Genomic DNA, 25,588 nt, shown 5'->3' on the forward strand with positions numbered 1-25,588 from the left:
GTTTACAGTGGGATCTTTAGATCTATTGTACACAACCTACAAAGACATATTTGCCCCACCACAACATTTATGCCATTGGCTATAGACTGGAATAATTGAAAACTCCAGTCTAAGTTTAATGACCATGTGTTAAAAATGCCAACTTTATAAGCAGCATTGCAGTTTAAATAGCATTCATCTTTTAGTCCATTTTTATTGTTTGCAAGATCAGAAGAATAAAACTGATGTATTTACTTTGTCTTGACATTGTTCCACCTTTCCAAGAATGAGAATGGCGATTATGTGAGCAAATTAGAAAAATGGATATTCAAATAACTATAATTAGCAGATCTGAGGCCAAAAATCACCATACTGCTGCTTTGTAGAATTCACATTAATCAAAATGAACTTTTAAAAAAATCTCAGAAGTTCTGCAAAAGGTCTGCTCCTATTATACTGGTGAAAAGTGGCATAAACAGATGTCATAAACATTTTGTACATTTAAAGGAACCGCATTTACTCCAGTGCACAATAAAGCAAGTAAGAGCAGATCAATAAAACATCCCTGGCGCAGCTATTTAAATATGGCACCAAACAAGATGAGGAAATCGACTATAATTTCTTTGGCTCCAAGCCTTTGCAATATGAAAGTGTTCTGCAACTATATTTTTGCCATTATTCAGCTCAATTACATATGTTAACATGGTGTTCCCACATGCATCCAAATAGCAGGTCACCTACAATTCACAATGCTATCTCGTTCCAACAGAAAATTTGGCAGCAAAGACTGAATATTTGGAACTGAATATTTGAGGCTCATATGCTTGACTTTCCAATCATCTCAGCCATTTAGCAGTGGATCCAAGAAACAGAAGAGATGGGAGGAAAAATGTTGTGTGTAAATGGAGTTGGGAGCCCTGCTCAGAGCAGCACTGGCGGTGAGACTACATTTGTTATCATCCAGAAGGCCCTGGGAAAATATTAGTGGAAGCATTTATCACCAGTTCATAAAATAAATAAATAGTCACCGGGCAACATTCTTATCCTCGCTGTACCATCTCAGAAATAGGCTTGCTCCCTTCTGCCAAAGCCAAACTCTCAAGGCCAAGGGTGGTTGCAATTTGAGGTAGCCACCTCACCACTGAACACCAATAAGTAGAGCTAGTCTTTTCAATCCTTTTGCTTATTTTCTATTGAAAAGCAACATCAAGGAGTGGAAATTGGTTGTTTAGCATGATTGTGCATCTAGGCTTTGTTCAGCAGTGCTGCACCACCACTGCTGGTGCTTTTCACCAGTATTGGGCCAAGAGACACCCATAAAAAACTTCACTTAGCAGCAGGACAGATTGAGGATGTAGCCCCAGATCCAGCATGCCTTGTAGGAGCCAGAAGGGAAAAAAACAGGAGGTGATCGAGGCCACAGAGGGAGTGTATGCTCCTTCTGTGGCCTCATTCACCTCCTGTTCTTTCCCCATATGGGTTTCTCCACTGTCAAGATGGGAATGACAGCTCGCATCTGTTTCTACAGCTCCACCACATTCCCTGCTCTCTGCAGCAGCCACCCACCACCCTTCAGTGCTGGCCATGGGTGCCCAGCGTGTCTCCTCATGCCCTTCTCTGTGTCGTGAATGGGAGTCCCCAGTTTGTGTGGCCATTACAAAAAATGACAGGAGTGATGACAACAGTGCTAACCATTGGCTTGCCTTATTATTTATGCCTCTTTCAGGTGTTCTGGCTACCCAAGGCATTTCCTATGGAAATTATTAAATTCATCAGAAATAAACCAGAATGGGCGGAAAACGTGCTTGACCCCAAAATCTGGACCTCCCCCAGTGACTACTCCTTATAAATACTATCACCATGTTAGAAACATGTGGTGAGCTCCCTACCTTGTAGCAGTAGAAAATGACTTCCCCTATTCTCTCACTGTCATTTAATATTAAGTTAGTTTGGTAAGTTTCAGGACATCTCAAACAATCATTCAGTTTATCCCTACCCTGGATCTTCAAGTTAGGAAGCATCCTTAATCCTCAAGTCCTTAGCCTGATGCCGCTGTTGTGAATAAAAAAATGTTTACATGCATGTTTGGCAGGAATTATTTGGAAGAACCATTCCAAACCAGTCAGGTAAGATCTAACATAAGTATAAGAGTGCTGAATGGGGACCAAGGTATTTTTATTTTGCAGGCCTAGAGATGAAAAGTAAGCTATGTTTTTCCCCCCAAAAGCCACAATAAGCCAAAAGAAACTTGCATCTCTCCAATCAGAAACATCATGGCTATCTAAACTACAGCTGATTGGCCTCTTTAAAATCCCAGGACCCATATAATGTGTCTGTGTGTCCCCTTTTTTTTATTTTTTTATTCTTGAGTTTACAGGATAAACTGATAAGCTGAGAAAATATGTGCTTTATACCATGTATTCTGAAAGTGCTCTGGCAGCTAGAGATATTAATAGCCACAAGCACACCACATAAAATATGAAATCATTTTCCTTTCCTTTTGCTAGTAAAAATAAGTATATTACATATCATTTAGAAAGTGATATAGAAACAAACTGCATAATCTACAGAAAAAGAGAACAAAATGCTCACTGAAGCAAAGCTTATTCATCACTTTATCTTGCAACCTGACACAGTACATGCTCAATCTATTTAATTACAGGAACAGAAAAATAGCAGAGAAATATGTACACATAACAGCAATGTTTCCAGTCCTACCTTGGTCGTGACAATGCACAGACAATCCATTCTGTAAATCTCCACAGGAGTGTATGTAAATCATAAAAACAAATCAGCAAGGGTGAGGAAAGGCTTTTGAACAGCATGAACAGAACCGGAGGCTTGAATCTGCACAGCCTGCTTTTCCAAGTGGGGCCCTCATAAGAAACTCGAGTCCTCCTCCACAATGCTAAAGGCAGTCATGATGCTCACAGGGATCAGAAAACCCACTAGAAATCGTCTCAAGCAAAACTTCCAGGTGGCTTATCAGGCTTGATTGCTGCATTGTTCAATCTGTGATCAAAATATTCTGTTGAATAGTATGCAGCCTTCTAAATGGGAAGATGAGAACCACAACAAGCACAAAAGAGCAAAAGCATCACATTTCAGCCCTGGCTCTGGTTTCACAATTCTGATCTGCTGTTTCAGTATACCCATAAGATTTCCTTTGCCAAGTCTCTCTCTCTCAATCTCTCTCCCTCTCGCTCTCTCCTTCCGTCTCTTTTTTTTTTCCTCTCTCCCCCCCCCCCCCCCCCCCCCCCCGCTCACTCCCTCCTCTTTCCTACTAACTCTGAGCAAGCACAACACACACAACTATCGGGCCCATCTATCAAAGCCCTGTCACTTCTCTGCCAAAACAACTGCTTTAGGTTGTAAGGGTTTTCATTAAGGGCACGATTCCGACAAACGCACATCGCTTAAAGAGCAGGATTGAAACATTAAGGTGTGTGTGAGAGCTCATGCGTCACATCCACGATCACTCAAAATTACTAGGTCAGATTCGGATTCAGGAAGTGAATATAAATACCAGCTGGATAAGGAGAACTTTCAGAAACTATAACAGAAAATAATCAGTCAGAAGGAGAAAAAAAAACAGTGGGTTTTTGTGTTGACACATGCACACAGGTCTCTGAGGCACAACAGTGATACAATTATGTTTTACCATCCATGGTGGGGGGGGAAGGAAAGCCACATTATATACATTATTCAAAGCTACAGAAGTGCACCATCTCTCCCCTTCCCCCCCACCCCCCACTTACAGAAAATACATCAAAGTTTTAACTAAAAGAAAACACCCCAAACAACAGAGTTTGAACAGCAAACTTAAGTTCTCTTCCAAACTTTTTCTCTATCTTCAACAGATCTGCAGGCTTAATAGATTTATCTCATGTTCTGTACACTTTGCTCAGAGTTTTACACACTGCTTAGCTCCCAAAGCCCTACCTTTCTTGCAGTGATGCTGGTGCAGAGCTTGCCTTTCAGTTGTCTTACATGAATCATTCTGAATTAGAAAGCTTGCTGTCAGCTCTTAAAATCTTCCCTCTCTTACAGATAGAGGAAGAGAGAGAGAAGAAAGAGGGAGGGAGAGGGAATGAGACACAGAAGGGGAAAGATATGTAAAATGAAAGCTCTAGCCAAAGAGAGAGGAAAATCAATGCTCCTATTCACTGGAAAAAAAAATTTACAGCCAACTGGACTGTTGACAGCAACAAGAGGAAACGTCTAGACACCCATCCATTACAATTTACCTTTTCAACACACGGGACAGCACAATTCCCCCGGGGTGCTTTGCTGAGGATCTCTCATTCTCACTCAGAACTAAAATATGTTTTCAATAAAATAAGTCTTTCCAAGAAAATAAAAGAATATTTAAGAGTCATCTCTCTTCCATAAATTACTCAGGTTATAACCCTAATATTACTGTAATTGCTAAAGCAGCAAGAGGCTCAGTAAATGACACACATTATTTTGCCAAAATGAGGTCACTGCTACCAAAGTTACCAAATCCATAGTGAATCAGATACGTGGTCAGAGAGCAACCAACCCTCCCCCAACTATTAAAATCTTGGTGAATATAACATCTTAAAGGGACCGTCTCCAGAGCACTTATGACTGTGTCTACAATTTTAACTTGTTCTGAGCAACCACATGTGCACAAAACAAACTTGATTTGTGTTTACAGGCTGACCTGCAATGTGCAAGTTTTCTTTCTACTGAGGTTTAGCCCAGTAGCCAGACAGTCAGACAAGTTTATTACATTACAGATTATATGAAACAGGAAACTTTCAAACATCATTGAAGTAAGAACCAATTAACCATTTCCCTAAAAAGAAATTAACCCCTCAAGATGGTCTAAGCTAAGCCAGATTTTTGCTCAAAGAACGAGAGAATAAAAGTGAATTCAGTCAACTCTAAAATCAGGAGATATTTTAACACTTAGATGTAAAGCATTCAACAGTTTGCTCTCTTCCAATTGGTAGACTCAAGCTGATCTTGTAAGGTGTGAAATATTTCTATATATATAATTACCTAATGATTTGGCTGTAAAACTTCATATCATGCTCAAAGCAGGCATATGGGAATGTATTTTGAAATTGGTCTCCAAGTGCATGATCTGTAAATGCTTCTGCTTGCAAGTAACTACTGCTGTGAGCTGATCCCAAGTGAATTCATGATCCTATTTACAGTTTATATGAAAAACAGAGGGGGTTGTACCCTTTGAGGCTGTTTATGTGAACAACATGACTCGTGTATGTCTGGGAAAATCAAGCTCTATCAGTTTACCTGAGAGCTTCCTCCTGCACTCCAAGTGTCCAAGTGTCACCTCCTTCCATAAAACGCAACAATAAGCATTAGCAGGGACAGAACTTGCATGTGGGCTGTTGAGTGGCATGGTCTCTGAAACATTGCCACCTTCATTTACCCTTAGAATCACCTGTAGCTGCAGACAGAGTGACCCATTCTTCTGGGGACACAGATGCCAACTCCATCCTTCCACAGGCTCATTTCAGTTGCCAGGGCTCCTGGTCATAGCTTCTAACACACATCTATCAATGACTCCACTAAGTTAGAGCTGCAGTATGGGAAGAGATGACAGTCGATGGGTCTCCAGTGTTTCTTCCAAGGATACAGTTCCTCAGTTTTATTAACTACCCATACCAAACCCCCCAAAAGAGGCTGTAACTGCTTCATTTTATTCCTCCAATTATATACTTTCTCTATTCACTTTTTCTCCCTGAATATAAGGTTTTTGAATCCTTGGCACTGCTTCACCCTTCATTAGCAACATCTCCTTCTGCTATAATTTCTGCAGGTCATATTACTGCTTAGTTCTACTTTTTTTCTGCTCTTCATGTTATCTGTGCATAAGATCATGATTGCAATCTACTATAGGAAGACTTGACCCAAAAACCTAACAAATTGAGAAGCATCCATCTGGGGTGAAAAGAGTTGGTTTATAGTCACTTGTGGTTAATTTAGATGGTTGAAAATAACCTGTGATGAGCTCTGGATCTCAGAAAGCCTTAATATAGGAAGAACAACAACCATTTCTTATTGTGATACCAGTGGCTTCTCAGATCACCATGGGAAAATCACATTCCCAGGTGACTGCTTCTTTCTCCTCTAATTTTATCAAGGTATCTATTTTTAAGTCATATGAAAAACAAACAATATGAGGTGAATGGGTGAACTGCAATGATCTCCATAATTTAGACTGGACAATGTATTGCTCCTCTCTGACATGAAAATCTTTACTGTATCCAGGTACTTCCACTTGGATAACCAAAGCATAAGGTTTAATTAGGCAGTTATATTTAGAACCAGAGCCTGTAAGATCCAGCTGAACTGAGTATTTGTAAAAGCAAGCTTCTGTTACATCTAAAACCTATAGGAAGGGTTTTATTTGTCTAAATCTTTCATGGCACACCTTTTAAAGAATTTCTTTTGAAACAAATACAAACTGTAGAGAGACATGGGTTAAAAAAAAAAAAAAGGCACAACAGACTTCATTATTATCTCTAATTCAAACAGTTGAAATTAAGAAAAATAAGAAAGAGTTACTATGTCTTGGAGTAAACACTAAGAAAGGAGACATCTACCAGACTGTTAACACAGCATTAGCAATGTCACCATCTTGCAAAACTTGCAAAACTTAGCCAGTGACTATTTAGAGCTCTATGCACCTACACGGAGAACATATAAACACATACATCCTCTTACTCTTACATCTATTTACTCTTAATGTATCTGAAATTGTGTACTGTGGAGTACTTGTTGATGGCATTAAATTGCCAGTCTTTCACATGGGGTTATATTATATTCTCTTACTTCTTTTCAGATCCTATATGTGACCAAACAAGCTACAAAGACTTTCCTTATTAATGTCTCTTCCAAGATGTAGTCACGAACTTATGTCTTCATGGTTGGAGCTCATCTATAGCACTTGAGCTCAGTTCACAGAATATATCTGCTTGGAAGAGACTTTCAAGATCATCTAGTCTAACCTTCGACCCTGAACTGCAAGGTCAACACTAAACCATGTCCCTAAGCACCAGGTCCATATATCATTTAAACACCTCCCAGGATGGTGATTTCACCACCTCCCTGAACAGACTATTTAAATGTTTGATAACCCTTTCGATGAAAAATTATGACTTAATGTCCAGGCTACACCTCCCCTGGCACAGCTTGTATCCATTTCTTCTATTCTTGCCTCTTGCCAACAGGCAGAAGAGGCTGGTGTCTTCTTCACTCCAGCCTCCCTTCAGGTAGCTGCAGATAAGGTTGTGACCCAAGTGACCTGGCACTTGGCCATTGGAACCTCACAAAATTAACCTTGGCTCATCAGTCTAGGCTGTTTAGATCCTGCTAATCTGTGTAGATCCCAGCTAGGTTGCTGTATCACAGTTGGTTAGTTAGTAGGATAACTTACAGGATACAAGTTACTTTAATATACTAGAAGGGAAAAATCTCATGAAAACAACCTCTTTATTAGGACTGGTTTGTGCTACACAAAAGAAAAAAAAAGAGAGAAACTACAAATCTTGCTGATCCTGGATATGTAGTTAGGGGCTATATTACAGATGAAATGTCAGAATAAATCCTACTGCAGCCAGGAAGGGAAGTTAATACAAATTTCAGAAGGCATGAGGTTCTGTATACCTTAGTCCCTAAGAATTTTAATGCATTTCCCAGGATGAACCAGAAGCCCATGAGTGCTGGTGTTAATTCAAAGATCAACAAATTAGCAATTCCGCCCCTCTGGACTGCAGCAATCCTAACAGCAGCAGTTCTGCAACTGGCCTCAGGCCCATGAGAGTCTCAGGCAGAAGCTATAACAAGAATCAAATAGCAAAATTTCATTGCTATTTAGCACAATCAGTGTTGGAGTCCTGACTAATTTATCTGGCTGATGGCTTTCTTGAAACAAACAAAGAAAAAGACAACTTTTCACAGGGAAGTACAGATCTTGCTGTTCCGAGCCCTGCAGGTAGGTAGTGATGGAGAGAAGTGAAGACTGGACAGGCACCTCCACTTCTTCATCACAAGAACACTGCACTCAAGTGGCCATGGTGGCCCAAGGCTCAATAGCAAGAGATAAAAAGCTTGCTTTCTGCTTCACAGTAGGGTGGTTGACCTCCTTCCTTTCCAGGAGTCCATGTAATCAAAGGACTCCAGGAAAAGTGACAACAGGAAGGACTTGAGTAAGTCTTCATTCCAGCCTCTTGAACTTATGCTCAGCAGTGAGGTCTGATCAGGCCATTATCCAATCTCATCTTGAAAATATCCAAAGATGACGGCAGTGTAATTTCTCCAGTAGTCTCATTCCCAACTTACTCACCATCTTAGGGGCCTATGAGAAGACAGTGAGGCAAGGTGGGGACAGAGTATGCCTTGTAGGGTTGTAGAAAACATAGAACCATTCTACACCTTGAACCATTCTGCGTCTCTGAAGAGCCTTGGATTAGACTTTTGAAAGTTCAGCATCCATCATTAATCTAAAATTTACATCTAATGTATTATGTATCTATTATTTCTTATATAAAGCCATAATTGTTTTCCTTTGCTTTCTACAGATCTCTCATTCAGAATAAAACTGAAGGCCTTCAGTTACAAATGCTCCACTGGCTTTATCTAAGCTCAGATGCTCTGCCATAGAAACACATGGTCCTCAAGGGCAGTATGTCCTGAAGTGGCTCTCAGCTCTCAAGATCCATGGTGAATGAAGAGTTCATTTTAATTCTTGAGCATTCTGCCTGGGGAAGTAAATCTAACAACCAATTGATCATAAGCAGCTGAAAAGCTCTGGTGCATATGTTTAAACATGTAGCCAGTCCTAAATAGCTATGTGTCTCTGTCACAGCAGCATGCCACTGACACTTGAGCGCAGTCACTTGAAAAAGAAATCAGACAGAATTACTGTTTCAAATGAACTGACACACTAAACCTCAAGATCCAAGAAATGAAAATAAAACATCTGCTATCCCATGGTACCAGGAACTGAACAAAAATACCACTCACAGATCTGAATGTCTTAGAGTTAGGCAATGGAGTTGCCATTTTTTGGAGTTTGTTCTCATGTACACTTTGTGTTGGAGAGGTACAAACAGCATTAAAAAGTATGGTGAATCTCGAAAGGGAAGATGGCACTCTGTTCAGTTGGACATTCATACTGGAAATTATGTGAAATTAGCCTGAGATCCACAAAATCCCACAGTTTCTACAACATCCTTATGGACAAAACATATTTAGGGTATATATCAAGCTTTTGATAACTCCTTGCTCCTTTCATAAATATAGAGATAAATTTCAATGAGTATATGTGCTCTTGCATTTTCAGCTCTCAGGCAACACCATGGTCCTATAAGGTACGGTTGGGTTTCTGATCAGCTGGGAAGACAGCAACACAAGAAACTCAGAATGCCATACTAGACAATTAGTTCTTCAAATCTTGAATAGTTAACAGACAAGGAAATTATCTAGAAAGGTCCACAGAAAAGAGGAACAATCTGCAAGTTCCATTGTCCCACTTCAACTCTAGCTGATATCTACAAGGCTTCACATCAGCATGCCAACTCAGTTAATGTCTGTTTTCTTTACATCATGTTTCCAGCTCACTAACTTTTTAAAGAAAACTTAATAATTTTCTTTCACTTAGAAAAGAAAAAATATACAATGACTTCAAGGCTGAAATCTACATAATAAGCCCAAGAGAACTGTTGCAGCCAAGTTGTGAACCTATTAAAATAATGAAGATATTATAATGAAACACATAACTTCACCACTGCAAGCAGCAAGACTGTTACAGAAGAGCAATGTAACACACCCCCTTACTACAGCCGTCAAATCATGTTGCTTAGTGTATTATTATTCTGTGAGGTTTTATGGTGGATATCATGAAACTGCCCATACAAAAATCATCACTTCTCTGACATTCACATTCTTCCATAATGACTCCAGACAAAAAATAAACTACAATGTACACTGGGAGATGGAAAACACCTTCAATGAAAATTACCAACTGTTCAACACTTTGGACTTAGAAACACACTGACATGAAAATATTCTGAAATCATCACCCTTACTGATATTGATAACATTATTAATAACATTTTTACCAAAAAAATAATATAAAAGTAAAACCTGCCCGGGCCAGCACAAAATGCACAGGGTTAGTAACATACAGCAATAAATTGCAGCCATAAGCCTCATTTGAATGTACGTGCACTCATCAAATGGCAACAAATTACTGTAGGAGCTTGAATTCAATACATTCTACACATTCCACCTCCAGCAAAACTTGACTAAATACAGATTTCATTCTCCATCACAACAGAGTGGATCATACCTTTGACTTCACATCTACCACATAGTCTTCAGGAGTCTGGTTCTCCTTATTGTGTTCACTGTGTTGTCCTGGTCCTTCTGATCCATTGGAAGCTGCAGGCTAAAGAGTGGAAAAGGGATCAAATGAAGTAGCTAAGATGCGCACTGTAATTCTATTACTCTTAAATATGAAAACTAGCATGCACACACAAAAAGGTAGCCTGAATCCAGATAACTATCAGGTGACTCATATATAAGATTTCACCTCAGTGTTTTGTCGCGCAAACATATCCGGGTTTATTACATATCCACTCTCATGGAAGTCTGCGAGAGTCTTAATAGGCTAAATCTACAAGATGATGCTTGCCATAATCTCAAGTTGACTTTGGAAGGCATTCAAGGTGCTCTGCAGCTTTCAGCACTAGAAAGTAGAGATAAGGAAGGGAATCAGTGCCTTGCCGCAAAGGCCTGCAGGCAGTAATGGAGTTCTCATCTGGAGCATCTGCAGGAACAGATCACCTAACAGACCTGCTGAATTGCTTGTTTTCTGTCTCACTTCTAACATTATATTCTCCTAAGTGACGTATTTTTGAAAAGGTTTTATGCCTGTGTACTAGCCACGTTTGCAAATGTTTTACATTAAATTGAGCTCTTCTTTTTACCTTTTACTTCATTTACACAATTTCAATTTATATGGCTTGCAGAAAGAAATTGCAAAACACACGGTATTTTTCCAAAGAACATCTTTAATAGAGGATGCAGCAAAAAGCTGTATCTGGGAGGTTGGTTGGTTGGTTTGTTTGTTTTTTCAAATTTCCTGCTGCAAATCTAATACCTAATGGTATATTTTGCTTTAAGACAATAAATATTATAAATTACATCTCTGTTTACAATACTCTGGCCTGCAAAACTGTGTTTGAAGAGCTAATGTTTGAGTGAAACACGATGTCTGCTACTAACTTCAATCTCAGAAAATTTCTGGGCACTTTGCAAGAGTACAAACAGGAAAGCTGAGTGAATTCAAAGAAAGTACAGTGTCTTGTATCTGTTGGCACAGAGCACCACAGACACACTGAGTGATTTCACCCATCCTTTTTTTAGCCTGTGCACCAGGAGTGTAATCACTTTGAATAGGATAGGATGGTGGATGTGGATGTGGGGCAGGCCTGTGGATGTAGCCTACCTGGACCTCAGCAAGGCCTTTGACACTGTCCCCCACAGCAAACTCCTGGCCAAGCTGTCAGCCCATGGCTTGGATGGGAGCACACTGCAATGGGTTAGGAACTGGCTGGAGGGCCGAGCCCAGAGAGTGGTGGTGAATGGTGCCACATACAGCTGGCAGCCAGGCACTAGTGGTGTGCCCCAGGGATCAGTGCTGGGCCCCATGCTCTTTAACAAATTATTAATGATCTGGATGAGGGCATTGAGTCCATCATCAGTAAGTTTGCAGATGACACCAAGCTGGGGGCAGGAGTTGATCTGCTGGAGGGTAGAGAGGCTCTGCAGAGGGACCTCGACAGGGTGGGCAGATGGGCAGAGTCCAAGGGCAGGAGATTGAACACATCCAAGTGCCGGGTTCTGCACATTGGCCACAGCAACCCCATGCAGAGCTACAGGCTGGGGTCAGAGTGGCTGGAGAGCAGCCAGGCAGAGAGGGCCCTGGGGGTGGTGGGCAATGGTAGGCTGAACATGAGCCTGCAGTGTGCCCAGGCAGCCAAGAGGGCCAATGGTATCCTGGCCTGGTTTATTCTATTTTCCATCTTCCAACCTGGTTTATTCTATTTTCTATTCTATTCTATAGGATAGGATAGGATAGGATAGGATAGGATAGGATAGGATAGGATAGGATAGGATAGGATAGGATAGGATAGGATAGGATAGGATAGGATAGGATAGGATAGGATAGGATAGGATAGAATGTGATGGAATGGAATGGAATGGACCAGACCAGGTTGGAAGAGACCTTCGAAATCATCGCATCCAACCTATCATCCAACACCACCTAATCAACTAAACCATGCAACCAAGCACCCTATCAAGTCTCCTCCTGAACACCTCCAATGATGGTGATTCCACCACCTCCCCAGGCAGCCCATTCCAATGGACAATCACTCTCTCTGTGTAGAACTTCCTCCTAACCTCCAGCCTAAACCTCCCCTTGTGCAGCTTGAGACTTTGTCCTCTTGTTCTGGTGCTGGTTGCCTGGGAGAAGAGACCAACCTCTGCCTGTCGACAACCTCCCTTCAGGTAGTTGTAGAGAGCAATAAGGTCATCTCTGAGTCTCCTCTTCTCCAGGCTAAGCAACCCCAGCTCCCTCAGCTTCTCCTCATAGGGCTTGTGTTCCAAACCCCTCCCCAGCTTTGTCGCCCTTCTCTGGACACATTCCAGCAAGTCAACATCCTTCCTAAACTGAGGGGCCCAGAACTGGAGACAGTACTCAAGGTGTGGCCTAACCAGTGCAGCGTACAGGGGCAGAATGACCTCCCTGCTCCTGCTGGCCACACTGTTCCTGGTTTGACAACAACAGGCAAGAAATTGCTAACATTTTATGTGGGCCAGCCATTGCCAGCACAACTTAGAAAACAACAAGCTAGTGCCACAGAAAGAGCCAAATCACATCCACATGTGCAAATGTTTTCTCCTCTGATACTAGACTGTTTATTTAGGGCTCCATCCAGCAAAAGACTGAACACTGGCCTCAATCCAAGCAACTACTTAGACACGTGCTTTTAACTTCACTGGAACCAATGGCATTAGTCTTGTACTCCAGTAAAGAGTGTGTTTAAATGTTGGATCGTGTTCAGCACTACATGGGGCTGAGCACACAGGGCTCCATGAATGTCCTCTCTAAAGTTTTAGCTTCTCTAACATGCTCAAAGTGAAGGATAACTAGGAATCCCTTCATCTTGTCTTGTCAACAAAGGGTATTGAATATTCCCCATTTGTAATCTGGAAGGGAGGAAGAGATAGCAAGGCAACCAGGCCAAAATTATGCAGGACAGCAAGGAACTGAACCCAGATCCTGTATCTTACCTGAGCCTAAAGAAATTCCAAGCAACTGCCTAAAGTGTTTCTTTCAGGAAGTGAAAATTGGTTTCACAAGAATCTAAAACCATGCATAAAATTTTTCATTTCACCTTTGCTTTCTTTGAATACCTGACAGAAGTGTTTTCCACTGTTACTATTTACAGGCAACAACATACACCGTGCAAATCAATCTATTATTTATTTGCTCTAGTCAGCAAGACCAAACTCTGCTTGATCTTAAAGGAGCTAAACTCCTGAAATGTCTCAAAAGGAGGTTGACAGTTTTCAGCAGAAACTACAGACTGTGTGGTAGCATTTATCCAAAGAGTACAGCTGCAAAATTGGATAAGAATAAATTGAGTTTGTTTATATTTTATATTTTTCCCCCTTTCATTTTCCCCCATTAGCTGAGTCTAGTATTTTGAAATAACTTAAAACAATGTAATAAGATGCCACAAAACATTTCAGTTGTTTTCCTTAGGGAAATGGGTCACAGATTAATTGTGAAGAACAGTAAACCAAGGACATTAGAAGAACATAAATAGCTGAAGTAAGAGTAATTGGAACATCTGGAACATCTCTCTGTTCCAGTGTATTGAGGTCCAATAATCACTACAACAGTAATATATGGTTCCTAAACTTGAACAAAGTTCATGTTAGTAATCCATCTGAAAACCAATAGTGATTTGATTCTGCCTTATGAAATAAATGGGACTGTACAATGTAAGAAGGATATTTGCTGTGTGTTGTGACAGACTTACTAAAAACTATCATTCTTGGATCAAAGTCTTATGCTTGAGTACTTATAGCCCTCCCTTTTAGAGGTTAACCAAAAGTCCTCATTGTCTAATGTTGTTTGTACAGTTTGTATCCAAAAGCTGCCTGATCACGTAAAAGAAGTATTTTAGCAACACCTCATTATTCCTGACCTGTGCAGGTCACCATGAGAAGCAGAACTGGCATCCCCATGGTAACGTAGTATGAATGAAGTGGAGCATGTGCATCATACTTGTACAGCCTTGTAGGAGGATCTGGAAATAATGACTTCAGGCTTGAATTAAAACTACTGACAAAAGTCTACAATTTTTCTTCAAACTTCTGTGTCTAGAAGTCTATAGTTGGCACAACCCTGTCTTCTGCTTCACAGAGGAAAATATTATCTTGTTCTCTTTATGGTGGTCTTGAAAAGAGAAGAGATTCTACAAGCAACTGCTGCAAAAGCAGATTAGAACTTCATCTGGTAACTTTGCTCATATGGGTAGTAACCATAAAAATCACAGAACACACCCAAAGCAATATTCCAATTTTGTGTACAATTGATGCTAATCTATTTAGATTATAATTAACATGGACTATTTAGGCTGCAATCTCTTCAGGGCAATGTCTCTTCCATTGTGAAAAATTACATCATTACTTAAATGTTTATTAATAAAATTGTAATCACATTAACTACCTTGTTAGTTTCATCTGATTTTAACAGTACTCAGCAAAGCTTTTCAGTGCTTATATCTTTCCAGTAGCTTATTAGGACATGCATAATTATCACAATTAACCATCAACAAAATTCTTACTGATTATTTTTACCAAAGTACACAGTTATGATTTATGAAGGACTTGTCATTGGTTCCACTTTCAGCAGGCGGCATGTTCCAGTTCATGGCTGAGCCAGCACCAAGCCAGAAGGACCATCCACCCTCACAGGTAACTATGGCATATGGGGTTTCCAAGGTTTGCTACAGGAGGTCTTTCCATACCAGCCAAACCCTGTAACAGTGGATGAAACTGCCAGTCTGGCTCCAGAATTCATACCCAGATTATGAACAGGAGGTACATGGAACCATGCACAATAGTTACCAGACATTTACTTGGAGCGAGGCCCAACATTTAGAATACAATAAATAAATAAATAAGAATACTTAATTTAAACATTACTCTGCTCTTCTGTGATCCTGGATATTACTGTCAGGACTTTGAGTTTATTTACACACACACACACATATGGGGTATTTTCTAGGGCACCTATAGTGTTTTGTGGCTAGAAAATGCTGATCTGCTTTGCAAAAGGTCCAGGAGCATTGGTGGGAATGTGGAGGAACTAGAGCCACAAGCCTGAAGAAATCCGCAACTGCCTTAGGGTACAGAGAGGTAATGCACCCTCTCCTACAGCCAGCAGCTTAGGAAATGCTCTCTTATGTGGTTTCAGAGAGAGAAATTCAAAACAGAAGCTGATCTAAGACCTTTTTTGGCATTTTGTATCACAAATTGGAAGCTTTGTTCCAGTCTCATCAGAGCTTGCAGATAAATGCCAGCTTGCCCCAAATGATTTACATGAAGAGAGGAAAGGTATAAAAAATATAGTGGTCTGTTAACTTTTGGATACCAACATCTGTCAGACAATCTATCATCTTGGTAACCAAATGCTCCCAGGAACCTATAGTGCTGAGAAATACTGCTTTTATTTAATTAACTTTTTCGAAAGTAAGCATTTTAAAAAATCATTAGAACGTTTAAAAAGCTGCAGGGGGAAAGTAAAATCCAACATAATGTATGCTGGAATTATTCATTTTACAGGACGCTGAGGTAAATTAATTCCTCTATCAACTATGCTGGACTAGGAAGCAACCTCAGCTGAACTGAGATGCACAGCAGGATACTGCTACTAGCAAAGAACACACCTCCACATCAGCGTACAGCCAAGCCTGCTCACACTCTGCTCAAGCCATGTATGCACTAAGACTGGACTCAAGTCAAATTCATCCTTTACAACATGCCAGCAACAGCAAGAATGCCTTCTGTGTCTGTGACCCATCTACCAAGGGCTGCAGCTTTCTGCTGTTACCTCGAGAGAGCTGACAGCTTTCCTAAATGTATTTTGAGCATCTCTGTTTTGGCTTCTGCTGCTGACAGTCCTGGACCACAGGGGGGAAGAAAAGAAAAAAAAATAGAAAAATTTGCACATCTTGGACAGTTTGCATCACTGGGGCCTTGAAGAGTTTTTCCTTCAATACCATGCAGAGAAATAATTCTAGAGACTGTAAGATGTCTTTTCCTTTTTGTGTATCCCACTGGCCCTCTTTCTGTGCAATTCAACACATTTTTATTGGCAGAAATTAATTTTCACCAATATCACAGATGACTGAAAACAGAAAATCCTAGAACAAGCCATGATAGAAACTAAAATCAGAAACCAGTTAGAGTTTCATTTGCTTTAGCCTAAATTTCAGTCTAGAAATACATAGTAGAGCTTTCTTCTTGTCCACAAAAGCATTCTTCAAAAATCCTGCCTAATTAAGTGTACCTGAAGCCTTTTAGAAAAACATGGTTCAGTATCCCCAGTCAAATGATTTAGTTGTCAGAAAAGATTTTGTTGCTGTTTCCATGTTACAGTTTCTGGTTCACTTTTTGAAGATGTCAAGGTTTGTTTCCCTCCACATTGCATTTGGTCAGCCTTTGCAGCTGTCTCGAGTCAGAGTGACATTTCAGGTTGCTATGAGATCTCATGGCCAAGTCCTAAAAGAATGTCAGTAAAGTTCCTTCTTCACCAGTCTTCCCAATATGACCATTAAATGTGAATAGAGAAAAGAGAAATTTACATTTGGGAGTGGATTCTCCTGCACAAATTGCACCACAAGCATTTGAATCGTTTTAAAAAGCTATGCTATAAGGAAGTGAGCACAAATATCACAATAATATTTATTTTACCCTGGGATTTTTATGATTCCACTTTAGCTAATATAGAGTCAACCTTTCAGAAGATTTTATGACAGACTTAAAGAGTGTTACAGCTCAGGAACAATTATGTGGTTTCGGGCTTGCGTTCCAGAAAGGTCAGGGTCTGATGTAATGCTGCTCCACTTTCCTGAAAGCAAGCCTTGCTCTCTGTGTGTTTCTGGATGTCACAATGTCACTAGTGAATGTTGCATTTGCTTGTTCCAATTTGACCACCTGTCTAAAAGCTGTCATCCAAGCAACCAGTTACAAAGTAGTCACTTTGGTTGCCTAATGCGAAGCCTATACTGAAACCCAATCTCCCTAATTATCTATATATGTCACTCATGCAGAGCTTCATTTTCAAGCTGGTGTAGAAAGCAAGGCACTCGTGTTTCTCTTTTCAGGGAGCAGAGGGTCACTAAGGTCACATAGTTGAAGACGCTGACAGGTTTGATGGTTCATACATCAGGGAGAGACTGTGGCACTATGCAGTAACCAGAGTCCTTGTAAACCCAGGCCTTGCAAGGGCTGCTGCTCAGGTATAGTCTGTCCCCTACTGAGACCTAGTACCTCAGATAGTGGTTGGAAGGATCCACAGAACTAGTGCATGTAGCAAAGAGGAAAACTGAGCAAAAAGTGCATTGCAAACATGAACCCTGCTTCAAGGATGTTGAGATAAACATTTCACAGATCAGCTGCATGACTCAAAGCATGAGGCTGGACAGACTAGTTACAGTTTTCAAGCAAAACCCCACTCTTACTGTAGCTCCATGCCAGGCAGTTATCCACACAGGAAACAGAGACAAGCAACTTATGTACAGCTGAATTCTTGCCCTGACAGGCTGTTTTCCAAAACGTTCCCAGCAAAAGCATTACCAAAAACCATAGGTCAATTTCAGACACTTCTGAGCATGTGGATGAATGAGGTGAAACCTTTACACAAGTAAATGCATTTCAGCTCACTGGCATTCAATCAGATCCTGATGTTCCTTTTTACCATTCCTTACCTTTCAGCTATCTGTCTGTACTTTGCTTGGATATAAGGAAGATGAAATATGAAGAGTAATTTGGGACATTAGAGATCTATTTCTTTCAAATAAAGCAGAAGCTATTACTGATTCCTGAAGGAGAAGGCTGGAAGAAAAGGACCAGAAAATTAAAAGGATGAACATAATTAATGAACTCTCATTTAGAATTGGCTATCATGCCACATCTTGGAAGCTAAATTTACTGCTGTATGCAGAAACTGGCCCTGGAAGGAAGAGCTCCAAGTGCACTGTGCCCAGCTAGGGGGGAAGATACGGAGCTGCATTTGCAGGGAGGTCCCTCCAAGCCAGGAGCCTAAAGCCCCTCTGAGCAGAAAGGTCAGCTGCAGTGAGAGTAACATGTTCAAGCACATGGTTTGTTTCCAGTTGTGCCCCTCTGCATACATTGTATTCATTAGCTTCAGTGGAGTCCCTCCACATTTAAGCCTCTATTAGTGAAATCATAATCTTGCCCTGAAAATACAAGCATACCACAGCTGGAAGCAAACACAAATACTTGGAAACAGAAAACAGAAAGTAAGTCATTAATTGTAAGAAAAAACCCCATGACTAATAATTTCAAATTGAATAATATTTGCATGATATTTTAATTAGCAAGGATAATGTTTATTTTACTTACATAGACGTTCTGGATACATAAATTCCAACCTACATACTTCAGTTGCCATAACAACTCGATACATTTATTCTCTTGTGTCATTTTTTATTGCTTCAGTAGAGCTTTCTTTTAAAAGAACAACAAAAAACCCTGCTGTCATTGCTACAATAACACAATATTTTTAATTGTTCTTTTCACATTTAGTGAAGTACTTTCAATATTTCAATATTTATACTTCAATTCTTAGCAAAATACTTTCCTTCCAAAGATGTTCACTGCAGTGTGAGAATTTCACTACCAATTCCAGGGCTCAGTGCTGTGTTTGCCAGACATCCCAAGGATATGTGCAGCCCTTTAGCTCAAACTGATACTTCACTGGTCTGCCTCAGGATACTAGTCAAATGGCTTGAAGTCAAGATCTTAACAGGAGACCCACACAGTAACAGCCCCCATTTTTCCCTAAAAACCAGAAATAAAGTAAGTGAATACTAGGCTCTTCAGAAAAGTGCATAGCTATAGTAGATTTGAGGCAGCTGCAGCACCAAACATAGCTGCAGAGATGCAAAACATTGAAGTAAATGACTGCAGTGTTCTCCAGGCAAGAAGGCTATTACAGAGCAGCTTCCACATTCCGTACATAGAATACATAGAATACACCAGGTTGGAAGAGACCTTCAAGATCACCGCGTCCAACCCATCAACCAATCCAACACCACCTAAACAACTAACCCATGGCACCAAGCACCCCATCAAGTCTCCTCCTGAAAACCTCCAGTGATGGCGACCCCACCACCTCCCCAGGCAGCCCATTCCAATGTGCAATCACTCTCTCTGTATAGAACTTTTTCCTAACATCTAGCCTGAACCTCCCCTGGCGCAGCCTGAGACTGTGTCCTCTTGTTCTGGTACTGGCTGCCTGGGAGAAGAGACCAACATCCGCCTGTCTACAACCTCCCTTCAGGTAGTTGTAGAGAGCAATAAGGTCACCCCTGAGTCTCCTCTTCTCCAGGCTAAGCAACCCCAGCTCCCTCAGCCTCTCCTCGTAGGGCTTATGTTCCAAACCCCTCACCAACTTTGTTGCTCTTCTCTGGACTCGTTCCAGCAAGTCAACCTCCTGCCTAAACTGAGGGGCCCAGAACTGGACACAGGACTCAAGGTGCAGCCTAACCAGTGCAGTGTACAGGGGCAGAATGACCTCCCTGCTCCTGCTGGCCACACTGTTCCTGATGCAGGCCAGGATGCCCTTGGCCCTCTTGGCTGCCTGGGCACACTGCAGGCTCATGTTCAGTCTACCGTCAACCAGCACCCCCAGGTCCCTCTCTGCCTGGCTGCTCTCAGCCACTCTGACCCCAGCCTGTAGCACTGCATGGGGTTGCTGTGGCCAATGTGCAGAACCCGGCACTTGGATGTGTTCAATCTCATGCCGTCGGACATGCTGGTGTAGCAAGTGATGAGCTAGACTTTGCTTTTACCTAGGAGCAGAACTGATTCCTCAACTCTCACAAGAGCATCCAAGGAGTTGGCTGAAATCTTTTTGCAAATCAAAACCATCAAATGGTATCATGATGGGAGGAGCAAAGAGGGTGGCCTCTGTCTTCCCTACTTCCACACAGCTGTGCAGTGCAATGGGAGTCTGATGTTGCCTGTTCACCCATCCCAGCTCTGCACCACCACAAATGGATCCATTTCAATTAAATTACAATTACTTAAATATTGATGTTGCATTTCTATCTGGTTCTCTGTAACAAACATATTTACAGAGACCATATTAATTAACAACAATCAGATGATCTCTGAGGTCTTTTCCAACCTTATTGACTCTATGAATTCTATGAATTAAGGTGCAAGAGGAAAAACTGCTTGATAGAATAGAATAGAATAAACCAGGTTGGAAGACACTTTCAAGATCATTGCATCCAACCTATCATCCAACACCACCTAATCAACTAAACCATGCAACCAAGCACCCTATCAAGTCTCCTCCTAAACACCTCTAATGATGGTGACTCCACCACCTCCCCAGGCAGCCCATTCCAATGGGCAATCACTCTCTCTGTGTAGAACTTCCTCCTAACCTCCAGCCTAAACCTCCCCTGGTGCCGCTTGAGACTGTGTCCTCTTGTTCTGGTGCTGGTTGCCTGGGAGAAGAGACCAACCTCTGCCTGTCTACAACCTCCCTTCAGGTAGCTGTAGAGAGCAATAAGGTCTCCTCTGAGCCTCCTCTTCTCCAGGCTAAGCAACCCCAGCTCCCTCAGCCTCTCCTCACAGGGCTGTGCTCCGGACCCCTCCCCAGCTTTGTTGCCCTTCTCTGGACACATTCCAGCAACTCAACATCCTTCCTAAACTGAGGAGTCCAGAACTGGAGACAGTACTCGAGGTGTGGCCTAACCAGTGCAGTGTACAGTGCAGTGTGATTCTCCCTCTCTTCTTCACTGTCATGCAACCCAACTGGAGTACTGTGTCCAATTCTGGAGCCCCCAACACAAGAAGGACATGAAAGTGTTGGAGTGGGTTCAGAGAAGGGCCATGAAGATGATCAGAGTGCTGGAGCACCTCTCCTGTAAAGAGGACAGGTTAAGAGAGTTGGGGTTTTTCAGCCTGGAGAAGAGAAGGCTCTGGGATGACCGTACAGCAACCTTCCAGTATTGAAGAGATCCTACAAGACAGGAGGAGAGGGATGTTTTATGAAAATATGTAGTGATAGGATGAGGGGCAATGGCTTCAAAATGGAAGAGGCAGATTAGAAATTAGGAAAAAATTCTTCATCAAGAGGGTGGTAAGACACTGAGCAGGTTGCACAGAGAAGATGAGAAGGCTGCAATACCGTAGGTGGTCAAAGCCAGGCTGAATGGAGCCTTGAACATTCTGGTCTAGTCGGAGGTGCTCCTGATCATGACAGGTCAGTTGGAACTACATTATCTTTAAAGTCTCTTCCAACCCAAACCATTCTACAATTTATCATTCCATACAGCTGGCATGTAGTGACCTCATTAGAAATAATAGGGCATTCATGATTTTAATACTGGAGTTTATGATGGGAAAGAACTAGTGCAATGAATACTGTGGACTGCCTTGTCCTTTGGGAGAAGCTCCTATTTTATTGCTAGCTGTGGTGATTGCTTTCAGACAACTGTATCTCTCTAAGTTCTCAGGAAGAGTGTGTACGTGTTACCACACACAGTTTAGCACTCTAGCACTATATTTTTACTATGATAAGCCTCATATCTATTTTTGTTTCCTCATTATAAAAGTTATGTGCATTATAAAAGTATATGATAGAATTATAACAACCCCAAATCAGAGAAACTTCCAAGAGTCCTGGGTACAGCCCAATTTCCTGCAGGAAACACATTTAGGTGCAACAAGTCACTATAATAATGTGATTGAATTATTATTTGTCTCATGATGCATTGCAGATGCATAGCAAATCCAAGATTAGAATTCAGCCTTCTGTCTCCACCACTGGCCCACACAGTCTCTTCCTATTTACACACACCTCCAGAGAAATTACAGGGAAGAAAACTACCCACATTTCACTTCAGATTAAATTTTCTGCCTGTTCTTGCCAGAAATAGTGAATTTAAGTCAGTCTTCTCAATAGCCATAATAAAATCAGTCCCATTTTGAGAACAAGATTGACACTTAGGAAGACCAAAGGTGTTTCACACTAATGCAAGGAAATAAAGCTGGTTAAAACACAAGTTTAAAAAACAAAATAACAAAAAACAAACCAAACAAAACAAACGCCCACCCACACCATAAATCAAAGCCCTGGAGAAGATTGTAATAACTTTTACTTCTCAGAAGAGTTTCGCTTGAAGCATCCTAAAACCTTGGTATAGAAGAATATCTATTTCAGTCAGAGCCATAGGGAGGAGAAGTAAGTTCTGTCTGTCATTACAGTGGCAGACAGCCTTGCTAAGTCATGGCTGCTGAGTTACACAATCATCTATACTTGTGCTGACATGCAAAATTACTGGAGCTAAACGAAAACCTTCAACAAAACATGGTGCCATCTCTCCTCATTTGGCTTCTCTCCTACAGAGCATCACAAAATGTGTTGCACCCATGTATATAAAAGGAAAAGAACTCAAAAGGTAAGTGCAATGACTCAGGACATTAAGCTGCAGAATACATCATCGTGCACCCCAAATATTGATAAACAGATGATGATGTAAAGTGAATGGGAAAATAAACATTTCCTAAATATTTTGCAGGAGGTTGAGGCTCCATGGAGATGCTAGACAATTTCCTTTGTGACAATTGCCATGAGCTAAATGCTGGATAAGAACCAGCCACTGCCTAATGGAGAGATGGCAGAATCCTGCTCTTTCATATGCATACTCAAGAACTGTTAACATGAGCCACTGACCAAGGTTATTTAAAAATTAGGGACCATAGAGGGATTTCAGCTTCTATGAGAAACACAGAAGGGCTGCATTAAATGAACATCATTGTCAACTGCATTGTGAGAAAAGGAGCAAATGCCTCAAGAATCAGACAATGCCAAGGGTGGTAGAGAAGTCTCCTAGTCCATGTAATGCTGCTGCCATCCATACTACATTGTGTAGCCCATGGTTCACTTATGTTCCCCCTTGGGTTCCTGCAGGGATCAGGAATCCTCCAGAGCTGCCAGCTGCAGCTGGCACTTCTTTACTTGAAAAACAGTGCCCTTGTCACAGCTCACTGGCAGTGAGGTCCAGATGACACTACCAAAAAGGGAGCCCAGATGAGGCAGTAAATTTCGTCTCATGAAAACTGTCTGATTCTGAAACACCTCATGATAAAGCTGTCTGCTACTTTATGCATTTGAAATATGTTTAGGCAGCTTAGGTAAGTCTTTCTCCTTTCTCCTTTTTGTTGGGATGTATCTACCATCAAGCTGGCTGACTCAAACAGAGAGGTGCATAGATGCCTGGAGACATATCAGATGAAAAACTTATTTTGAAATATTCTCACTCTTGATGAATATTCGAAACACCCCTCCTCCACCATCTTTATGTATTAGTTACTCTACAACCTTGCTTCTCACTGGCAGGGGTTCAAATTCCAATTCCGGTTGTATTCAGAAGCCTTACAAAATAATTGATAATATCAACAGCACACAGCTCTGTGTGCTATTCTTTGTATTCCTTATAACCTATTGCATTATTACCATGTCAGCTTCACATTCACTACCTTATAATCAAAGCTGAAGTTAAGCAAGATCATCTTTGACATACTTGTTTGTGCAGTACTTAGTAAAACAGGGTTCACAAGAGGTGCCCCTAAAAACAATGGTCAGTTCTAACACTGCACTTTTCAAGGTTACTGGTAAAAACACAGTTTCTACTACTAAGACTGGTATTGGAAATCAGTGATATTATTTCACAGTTTGGAAACATCACAACGCTTGTTTTCTTAGTATAGTTAGTGAAGAATCTTCTTCCATGTATTTGTGACCAAGACACTTGTCACAATTCACAAAGACAGTCCAAGGCCAAGAGAGCCAATGGCATCCTGGCCTGCATCAGGAACAGTGTGGCCAGCAGAAGCAGGGAGGTCATTCTGCCCCTGTACACTGCACTGGTTAGGCTGCATCTCGAGTACTGTGTCCAGTTCTGGGCCCCTCAGTTTAGGAAAGATGTTGAGATGCTTGAAGGTGTCCAGAGAAGGGCAACAAAGCTGGGGAGGGGTCTGGAGCACAAGCCCTATGAGGAGAGACTGAGGGAGCTGGGGTTGCTTAGCCTGGAGAAGAGGAGATTCAGGGGTGACCTCATTGCTCTCTACAACTACCTGAAGGGAGGTTGTAGACAGACGGATGTTGGTCTCTTCTCCCAGGCAACCAGCACCAGAACAAGAGGACACAGTCTCAGGCTGCACCAAGGGAGGTTCAAGCTGGAGGTTAGGAGGAAGTTCTACACAGAGAGAGTGATTGCCCATTGGAATGGGCTGCCTGGGGAGGTGGTGGAGTCACCATCATTGGAGGTGTTCAGGAGGAGACTTGATAGGGTGTTTGGTTGCATGGTTTAGTTGATTAGGTGGTGTTGGATGATAGGTTGGATGCGATGATCTTGAAGGTCTCTTCCAACCTGGTCTGGTCTATTCTATTCTATTCTATACCATTCTATTCCATTCCATTCCATTCCATTCCATTCTAAGCTGCTAGAGACCAGCCCTGTGGAGAAGCTCCTGGGAGTCCTGGTGGATAACAAGTTATCCATGAGTCATCAATGTGCCCTTACGACCAAGAGGGCCAATGGTATCGTGGGGTGCATTGAAAGGAGTGTGCCCAGCAGATGAGGGAGCTTCTCCTCCCCCTCTACTCTGCCCTGGGGAGACCACCTGGAATACTATGTCCAGTTTTGGGCTCTCCAGTTCAAGCAGGACAAGGATCTGCTCAAGAGAGTCCAACAGAGGGCTATGAGAATGATTAAGGGACTGGAGCATGTGCCCTTTGAGGAGAGGCTGAGAGGGCTGTTTAGTCACAGATAAGACTGTGAGAGGGTTTAATAAATGTTTATAAATAGCTGAGGGCTGGGGGTCAAGAGGGAGGGGACAGGCTCAGTTGCACCCTGGGATAGAACAAGGGGCAATTGATATAAACTACGGCACAGGAGGTTCCACCTCAACATGAAGAGGAACTTTTTCATTGTGAGGGTCACAGAGCACTGGAGCAGGCTCCCCAGAGCTTTCAAGACCTGTCTGGAAGCATTCCTGTGTGACCTGTGCTGGATTCTATGGTCCTGCTCTGGACTCAATGATCTCCAGAGGTCTCTTCCAACCCCTAACATCCTGTGAGCCTGTAATCTTTTGGCTGGGCTGCAAGAAAACACCATGAAGTTAGTCACAGTCTCTTGCTTTTCCAGGATCACTACAATTTAAACAGAAAGCTGCAGGACTTCCATCTTCTCAGCACTGA

The 25,588-nt window shown here is 41.7% G+C and overlaps 1 protein-coding gene across 1 annotated transcript in view; it reads right to left on the reverse strand.

Annotated features, from left to right (window-relative positions):
• DLG2 (discs large MAGUK scaffold protein 2) overlaps positions 1 to 25,588 on the reverse strand; it is a 1,098,948-nt gene that overhangs the window by 920,200 nt on the left and 153,160 nt on the right. Inside the window, exon 5 of the mRNA XM_054164548.1 lies at positions 10,328 to 10,426. Within this exon, the coding sequence (XP_054020523.1) occupies positions 10,328 to 10,426 (99 nt within the window). The remainder of the gene's footprint in view (positions 1 to 10,327; positions 10,427 to 25,588) is intronic.

The sequence above is a fragment of the Dryobates pubescens genome, chromosome 10 (genome assembly GCF_014839835.1).
Source record: "Dryobates pubescens isolate bDryPub1 chromosome 10, bDryPub1.pri, whole genome shotgun sequence".
In the NCBI taxonomy this organism is placed as follows: domain Eukaryota; kingdom Metazoa; phylum Chordata; class Aves; order Piciformes; family Picidae; genus Dryobates; species Dryobates pubescens.